The sequence below is a fragment of the Tachypleus tridentatus genome, chromosome 8 (genome assembly GCF_004210375.1).
Source record: "Tachypleus tridentatus isolate NWPU-2018 chromosome 8, ASM421037v1, whole genome shotgun sequence".
Lineage (NCBI taxonomy): Eukaryota > Metazoa > Arthropoda > Merostomata > Xiphosura > Limulidae > Tachypleus > Tachypleus tridentatus.
The window spans coordinates 28900440-28910154 of NC_134832.1; the positions used below are offsets into that span (position 1 = coordinate 28900440).

At 30.0% G+C, this 9715-nt stretch overlaps 1 protein-coding gene across 1 annotated transcript; it reads left to right on the top strand.

The window, feature by feature from the left end:
* Positions 1-710: 710 nt before the first annotated feature.
* On the top strand, positions 711-5173 carry LOC143224120 (uncharacterized). Its single transcript, XM_076452575.1, has 5 exons — positions 711-887; positions 1392-1471; positions 2271-2375; positions 3682-3775; positions 5043-5173. Exons 1-4 carry the CDS (start codon positions 797-799, stop codon positions 3769-3771), a joined length of 366 nt encoding a protein of 121 aa, XP_076308690.1. The 5' UTR covers positions 711-796; the 3' UTR covers positions 3772-3775; positions 5043-5173.
* The last annotated feature ends 4542 nt before the right edge of the window (positions 5174-9715 follow it).

The window sequence follows — 9715 nt, forward strand, 5'->3', positions numbered from 1 at the left end:
TATTTGTTTATTGTCCATGAATCTCAACCGTACATCTAGATTGGTTCGATGTAGTAGATAAGAACGCTTTTCCGCACATTGGTATATATATTTATATACAAACAATGTTGGCCAAAATCTTAAGGCCAATGAACATAAAGAAAAAAATATGCATTTTGCGTTGTTAGAAAATGGAAAGTAAATATAAAAAACGTTTTTAGCATTTAATAGGAAAAATGTGAATAGCAATGTGTGTATATATATATATATACAAACACACACATACATAATGTCAGGCAAGTTAGAGTTTTAACACGTGAATAGTTAACAGCTACAAACAACTGATTTAAGTCAGTGTTGTTTAGGAGTTTAAGGCACTAATCGATCAGTGAACACCTTAGTAATGTTCTATTATAACTTTTATATATATGTATAATTAATGAACATTAAAAACACTTAGTTTTAATCTGTATTATATTTTCTTCTAGTTGATGAATCAGCAAAAATCTCATCTAACCTGTAATAAGCCAACATTTTGTAACATACTGAAGCTACCACAAATAATGAAACTATAGACAAACAGGTTTGGGTCAAGTGAAGAGAATTTTTCTTCTTTGGTATTGTGACTCTGTTATTGGTTGTTACCACCTGCGGTTTGTCCAATCCGAAGAGAAGCATGCAACGATTAGCAAATGCAGTAGCAGAACTCAATTTTAAGAGAGTTCAAAATTAGGTTATTGGCTAAAACATGTTGGATGAAAGATATAAAAAGGGTTTTCTAAGCTGAAATCTTGATGAAAATAGCAACATTCTCAACATGAAAGTTCTTTTCTTAGCTCTTGCGTTGCTTCTAAGCCTGACGATGACCAAAAGCAACCCTATAGATACAGCTTGGCGACTGTTGTGCAGTAAGTTTGTTTTAAAACATCATTAATATATAAAATATCAAGTTATCCTATTTCCGAAATAATTTTTTTTATGATATTTGTAGTTGACGTTAAGAAATCAAACAACGTGTTAAGTAGAGCAGTAAGTTGACAGAAAACTACAATGACTATTATTAAATCAAAGATTCATACTGTAGGCATTATTAAAACAACGCTTCATGCAATATCCAATAACATTACTATATATGAAAGAAAAGTATTGAAATTGTCTCATTACTGCCAAAACAATTTTCAATGCCTCTAAACTCAACAGACATCTTTCGCCTGGGTTGTACACGAACTCTGAAATGAGCCGACAGAAATTATACACTTTTATGCCAAACAATAGTGTATAATATATTTATAAGGGGAAACTAGGGTAATTTCTTCATTTTACTTAATCAAGTATTTTTACGAACCTTAGTTCATAATATATAAATAAATAATTTATCTGGGTAAATCAAACATGCTTTTCCTTTCATGTAGAAATTAATGTGGAGAATCCTGCAAAAATGAGCGAAGTGAGAAAATGCTTCAAACAGATTTTGAGTGGAAAGTCAGAATTGGTAGGTGTTTTTGGTGTTATAATTGATTATTTTTCAATAATTCTTTATAATATTAGGAACACTGTGTTGTTAATGTGAATTTGTTAACTTCAATCAATCTTCTCTTCAAAGAAAACTTTCTTGATATTCAAATTTTATTTAAAGTTTCATTTTTATTAAGGATTAATATAATAAATTAACTAAAGGTGTTTAAAAGAGAAAACATTCAATATGATACACAAGGATTTAAACAATTTTTCCTATTCAGTACTTTTACAACAGGAAATTATTCATGGAACGTTGAAAACTTGTATTTGTTTCATATAGAAACAAAACGCTTTAAAACTGATATTTTCAAAAAAATATATAAAGTTTCAGATTGGAGCCCTGTCATAAACAACAAATATTCGGTTCCATTAAACCACCAAAGTATTGATAAATATTTCAGCATAATTGGCAGATTTCAAACTATGTGCCTCCACTCACCCGACTTACAACGCTAGAAACCAACTGTACTTTTGTGCCCAACTTCAAACAAACAAATCACGCGATGTGATTTTGATTTAATTGATTTTTATTTTTTAATTTATATTTTTCATTTTCTGTTTTTGTTCCAAGAATATTACATACCTTCGGCTTATAAACAGTAGTTTATTGTAAACAAACGGAAGAGAAACATTTGAAAGAAGTTGCAAAATGGTTTAGGAAAGTTATATTGTTCTTGACTCAAGATTTTTAAGCATACAATTAAATATCATGAAAACAGTTGTAGAATGTGACATCAAATTTGTCTGATCAGAGAGTGTGTTTTCATCTCAAGCTTTTAGGTGCAATTCAAGATTGTGAAAAGGCAAAATTTCCCAACGGGAAGTTGACCAATTTCTTCAAAGAAATGTGCAAGGATGAAAGAGAAGTGGATGCGCAGGTAATGCCATTTGATATTTATTATAAATCTTTGTACTAGGATGTTCTTATACATAAACATACAAGTATGATCAACAAAACGTTATACAGTTGACAACAACTCGAAGAAACCAGGTTTCAGTACTCTACAGAAACTAAACCCCAGCACTTCCTAGGTGTTTTGTTTATTTGACGACAAAGACTTAATCCAACAGAGTTGCTTATAGTATACTAGTTTCATCCAACCTAACTAAAGCTCTTCTAATGAAAGTAAGGTTGACTTTGCTCGATAAGGTGTAAGATAACTTCAACTCTGGGTTCGAGTTCATGTCTTATCCTCTAAAGTCCTCCTAATAATAAGAAAAACAGCAACTCGATATCCTGTGTGATGCTGTCTAAACTATTAGGACTGCGTTTTGCAATAAGTATCTTATTTTCTAAATCTCAAATTCTTTTTTAAAATTTGTTTATCTGAAGATCCGTTTGTAGCACATGTAAAATGCAATTACTGGTATCTTTACAATCAAAACTGATCTTCGTAGTAACTTGTGGTTTATAGATTTGGTAACGATAATGTTTGAAAGTCCCTATTTAAAAGTAATTATCAATTATACTTAACTATTAATATAATTAAAGGTAAATACAATAATATAGATGTGTGGTATTACAAAGATAAACATAACACACAGTTACCTCATCTTCACACTAATCTTTGGGGTTTATTATGGAAGGAAAAGAACAATGATTTCTAACATGTGGAATGAAAGGACATAAAGAGTTTAATATGTGAAAGAACGTACGAAGTTGGTTTATTGTTAAACTTAATACTACGTAAAGGTAATTCTTGCGTTGTGCTCTTTGTAACGAATCATTCTCTTGAGTTTAGGATTATAAATTGCTCAGACACCAATTGACTGACAGGTTGAATGTGAAGCTAAACAGTAAAGCTTAACAGCTATAGTTTATTCATTAGAAGTAACAATTATAAAATAGGTAAATTAAACATAAATACTAAAACCATGAAACAGTAGAAAATGTCCTTATCAGAGTCTGTCTCAGACAGTAGGACGTGGGTCGGAATTTGGTAAAATTCAGGAGAAACAATCTTCAAGTACAGGAAAAATGTTCCCATTGATACCATTTATGTATACATAATTCTGTTGACATGTGTGTTATAAAGAACCAAATACACGAACAAACTTACAGTCGCCTAAGGTACCGAAGTAAAATAATTCATTTAAACCTTTAAACAAAAATATTTTTTATGCTTGCTAAAACTGTTACGTTAATAATATCTTTATAAAAGTCTCATTTATTTATGCATGCAGGAAGTCAAAGAATGCATTGATAAGAAATTTGTAGCAGCTAAAGTGGATCCAGAATATACACTCACTGAAATGATTGACAACTGTTTTTGAAGATGTAAGTTAATAATGCTAAACATACAACTGTATTGCCAATATACTAAACAACTATATGTGTGCTTTAGAAACTTATGTGCTAATAAGTGTATAAACATTTATCAACAAGAATATTTAAAAATCTTTATAGTTTCCAACGTGTTACTTAACTTTGTAGTAACTGTTCATTTGTCACAAAATTCAGTTTTAAGTAAAAAAAAATATTATAAATATTACTACTAATTGACTGTTTAACTTTGTTTTAATATTTCTTTTGCTTTCGTAGTATATTAGTCATATGTTTAAATGATTGTCTTGATTTCGAAATTTATTAATTTTATGAAAGTATGTGATTATTTATTAAGGTTGCGTCTTAGATCTTACGTTTAGCATGTTATTTTTAAAATAAGGCTAAAAAGACATGTAATATACAATCAACCAAGGCAGTTATTTTAATTTGAAATCTCTAAAAACAAAAATATAAACCGAAAGAGACAACCTGGGATGCCCAGAAATATTATATTTCTTTTCACCTGAAATCGACACTTTCTTACATAGATTGATAGAATAGCTCCCTAAAGCTGGAATGTAACAGAGTTAATATATCCCTAGGACTAAGATGCTAATTTCCTTTATTGGTGTGATTTGATGTATTTCAAAATTATTTTTCTTTTAAAAGTGTATTTTAAATAATTTAATATCAAGAAACAGAACTGCATTAAACCATATTGTATCTACTCTATTAGGCCTTATAAACTAATACTTGCCAAAGCAACCATTCAGAATAATTATTTTGTACAGAACGACACAAGTAACCTTTGTAATAATCCTGTAAGTACACTATACTTTAGAATAATAATTATGAGACAATATATGTTATACACATACCGGACACTGAAAACAAATGTATCCTGTTTACGTCCCATACATTTATAATTATATATACCAACCCTTTGTACGATTGGACGAAATACATCATTGAAGAACTGTTGACCAACAATACAATAAAACACAAATTTTTGAAAAGGTATAATAAACTTTATCTGATCCAACATGGAACTAGCTTATAGATGTTATGTATGATACTTCCGCAACTATTAGGCTAACATATTGAAGCTTATTCAATCTAAAGATAACAAAGTTTTGTCCCTATTTTATCAGTTGATAGCATTCGCTAGTTTGTTATCTCATAATTTGCGTATTGTATTGAACATTATCTATTCTGTTCCAAGTTAATTGAAATCAATATTTAATTATTTTAATGCATTTATTGTTTACACCCTCAACAGATCACTTAACAGCTGATGAGGAGGAGCATCTACGTATTACTGATAAATGAATAATTTGAATATGACGTCACATTTGTTAGATATGTTTAACACCACTAACTCGAAAATAAAACTCTGATAAAACAACAAAAGTTTTGAACTTGCAGTTTATTCAATGTGGTTCTTCAGTTATGACAGAGTAAATAGTACAATGTAATTTTGATTATCTACTTAAATATATTTTGTTTTAAGTACCTCGCTTAGAGGAATAATTCGGTCTTTTCTTTATAAATTAAAATATATACATATATATATTTACAAATTCCGATAAACACTTTTATGAAAAAGCCCTCTATCCCAATGCTCAACAGAAGGAAGTCTCTGAAATTTAGGCGCCTAAAAATTGAATTTTGATTCCTATGGTAAGCACAGCTCAGATAGTCCACTGTATAGCTTTGTTTTAACAAAAACAAACAACGAATGAGGAAAACTATCAACACTTTCAGCTGTTAAATAGTTAAATATAGTTACAGTTGAAAATTATACACATTTAAAATAGGTGATAATTTCGTTGTTGTATTTTTCTTTATGATGTTTAAGAAATCTTCATGTTGTACAGCTTCAACATATTAAACTAATCCAAACTTATAGCTAAAAGTTATTACAAATAAGCACTTTCTTGAGGATTTTATTAAATAATCTGTTGTTTTCAGAAATATATTTAGACCGATTTTATTGAAATAGATAACAAATTAAGATCATTTGAAATCTTTCTCGGAAAAAAAACAACAAAAACTTTACTTTCCTTGAACAAAATATATTAACGTCTATTATTTACGATAATAATATAATCAACCGATTTTGCAATATTCGGTTTCGTAATTAATTTTAAACGAAGAGTTACACCACTAAGGCAGCGTTAGGTCTACTGACTTATAATAATGAAATCAGGAGTTCGATTCCAGTTTGTAGATGTAATAGATAGCCCGATGTGGCTTTGGTGAAGAAAAGACACAATTCAAAGTATGAAATATTGAACTTCAAATGTAAGTGATGAAAGGGTTTATTTTTCTGTTACTCAAAGGTGATATTTCAATAACCCATGCAAATTATTAAATTGAAATAGGAGAGAGAAGATAACTTGTCAATACATCCATGGTTAACTCTTGAACTATCCTTTATCCACGAATAGTGATATTAACAATCACTCTGTAATGTCTCCACGACTGAAAGTGCAAACATGTTAGATAACTGGATTTGAACCTTTCGACCAATAAATTGCAAATCGAATTCCCAAACCACCAGATCATTGTTGTTGTTTTGAATTAAGCACAAAGCTACACAATAGGCTATCTGTGCTCTGCCCACCACGGGTATCGAAACCCGGTTTTTAGCGTTGTAAGTCCGTAGACATACCACTGAGCCACTGGAGGGCCACCCACCACGTCATGGTTGATAACATAGCGAATATAAACTGCTTAATGCTGATTTTTTTTTTATTGATAATGGAAAGTTATGGCTCAAAGTGTAAGAATTAAATTTGTTTTCAATTATGATAAAGAGTTAAAGAAATACATACAACAGTCAATTAAAAACTGTATGAACATGGAAATTAAAGAAAAATAATAATTGGGAACCTTAACATCTTACAGGAAGAAATTACTTATGGCACGAGACGCCCTCTAGCTACGTGTTCTGCAAGGTACACTTGAATGTTAAAATAAAAAGTATTTGAACTTATGATCTTAAGATCAAATTCAACCTATCAAAAGGTTTAATAATTACAGTAATTTTGATACAACTCTCACACTTTCGGAATATTTAATTTTCAAACTCTCTTAACATTGGCTATAAATACAAAAGTCCTCTGGTAGTTTCATTTAGATAAAAATATTTCATTTAAAAAAAACACACCAAAAAGAACACATAGTGGTTTATATTATGCCCATGGAGGTATCGAAACCCACTTTTTTACGATATAAGTCCTAAAGGCTACCACTTAACAACTAGGAGGTCTAATAATAATGTACTTGAATGTTTGGTACTTTTGTTTCTTTGTTTTAAAGCAAACTCACATAGGGATATATATATATGCAAAAACAGCTCGTTTGGGTTGAAAAAATATTTTACATAGAAGAGTGAACAATGTTTCGACCTTCTCTATTTTGTTTTTTACAATGTTTTATAGAAAATTAATATTTTTTCTCTTATTCTTCTTTAATTAATTAATTTAGTACAAATAAAATGATTGTTGAAAACAATTTTTCCAAAATTAAAGCAAATTGAGAACTTTGAACCCTGCTACTGTTGCTTCATGTAACCAGAAAGAATACAAATAAATTCTCATGCACACATTTTACATCTGTGTTCCCCCTCTAGTACAGCAGTATGTCTACGGATTTATAACACTAAAATCAAAGGTTCGATTCCCCTCGGTGGGCTGAGCAGATAGATCGATTTTACTTTGCAATAAGAAAACACACATTCATACATGTACATCTGTGTATATAAATACAAATAAAAAGTTAGAAAGCGTATTTTTTTAGTTTTGCTTTTCTTTATTTCTAATTACTGAATTTTTAAGCATCAGTATTGTAGAATTGTCAGAACTGTTGCAGACCTATTATACGCATAAATCAATGCGGGGACACAAGCATGGGAGACTTGTCTATATACCTTATCTCCTTATATTTTAAACTTCTTTTAACTACATAATAAACAATGAATGTGGTGAACACTGCAAAGCTGCGAATCTATTAATGTTCATTTTAATATATGTGGAAATGTTTTAGTATTTTCATTACATTTAGAGTACATCTTTTAAATAAAACATTTATATGCATTTACAAAGTATTTTCTTAAAATTTGGCATGGATTTTCTTCAAAGTCTGTTACACTGGATTTATTTTGCCCCCCGCTGGAACAACGGTAAGTTTATGGATTTACAACGCTAAAATCAAATGTTCGATTCCCCTTGGTGGACACAGAAGATAGCCCAATGGGGCTTAGAAAAACACACATACGCAGTATGTTTTTCACATAACAGGTTTACTTAAGAAAAGATAATTAATATTTCGTTTTATACTTGAACTAGAAGTTTTTACTTCAACTTTCACCAAAAAAATAATTATTTAAGTTGTTTCTTAAAGGATGGATAAGTATAAACTTTTTTTTTTTAATTTCGCACAAAGCTACTCGAGGGCTATCTGTGCTAGCCGTCCCTAATTTAGTAGTGTAAGACTAGAGGGAAGGCAGCTGGTCATCACTACCCACCGCCAACTCTTGGGCTACTCTTTTACCAACGAATAGTGGGATTGACTGTCACTTTATAACGCCCTCACGGCTGAAAGGGCGACCATGTTTGGCGCGACGGGGATGCGAACTCGCGATCCTCACATTACGAGTCGCAAGCCTTAACACGCTTGGCTATGCCAGGCCAAGTATAAACTAATTTTTGTAAATAAATATATCAGTCTAAAGTGCTATTGCATTGTAAAATTGAAAACGGCTTGTGGTAAGTTTTAACAACAGGCGCAGTATGTTTGAAGATGAACGAGTATAATTAAATATTAAATTGAATATATATATATATATATACACATCTAGAAGTCAATACTTCTCTTTCATTTAAAACATTACGTAGACTATATTTTGTGTTCCAAATTAAAATTAACTTACACTATAAGTAAAAAAATAATTAAAATAAGTAAAACAGGTGTAATATTTTCAGAATTGTTTCAGAATACTGTTATCTTTGCTACTAACAATTGAGATGAAAATGATTTGCTATATTTTTTACAGATTTTACTTGTTTTTGTATGTGATCAGACTGCACAGACAGGAAGATGGATACGCATAATGTAATACCTCTTGCATAGTTAGGGACTATTAATGGGAAACTGTTTAATACAATAAACTTAATTCGTATGTTTCGCTACATTTCTTAATGAAATTCCTAAAACTTAAGAGAAAGTGGCCTGCTGCAGTGTTAAATTACAATGTGAAGTTTCTTTGGTATGTTGAGTTTGACAGGTTTGGTAACCAACGTGTATAAGTAGAATTCAAAGTCATATATTGGAAATATTTCCTCACATAACAAGGTTGTTGTTAATGTTGCTGAAGCAATGCTAATATAATATATTTAATTCCTTAAATGTATCATCTACCATGAGTATATTTACGAAAAAGAACCTTACCTTTAAAATGATCAGAAAAATTGAAACGTGCTTACATCATAAATGAAACCTTCTCTGGATGTAAGTTTAACCTTAACAAAGTAAATGGAAAAAGAAAGAGCTTCATAGTGACAATTGATTTCCAAAGATGCTGGAGACGAGTACAATATGGCATCTTTCATGCTAGTCTGAAAACTTACATAATTCTTCGATCTACTGATACTGAAGTAAAACTTTTAAGTGATTTGAATATCAGTTTATATTATTTCTTTGTAAGTGCAATAACATTCCTAAAATAATCAAATCTCTTCCATTTTACGTGGTACAATTACAGAAATTACGTGACTAATTACAGAAATATATTAGTATTAAATAATATCAATTTATTGTAAAAGTAATATTAATTAATTATCGACAAAGTTTTTATTCAAAATTTCACCTTCATTTGAACTAATACAAATTAAATATTTCTTTGAAAGCGACAATATAATATCACTCTTTTTCTTTAATCTAAGTTCA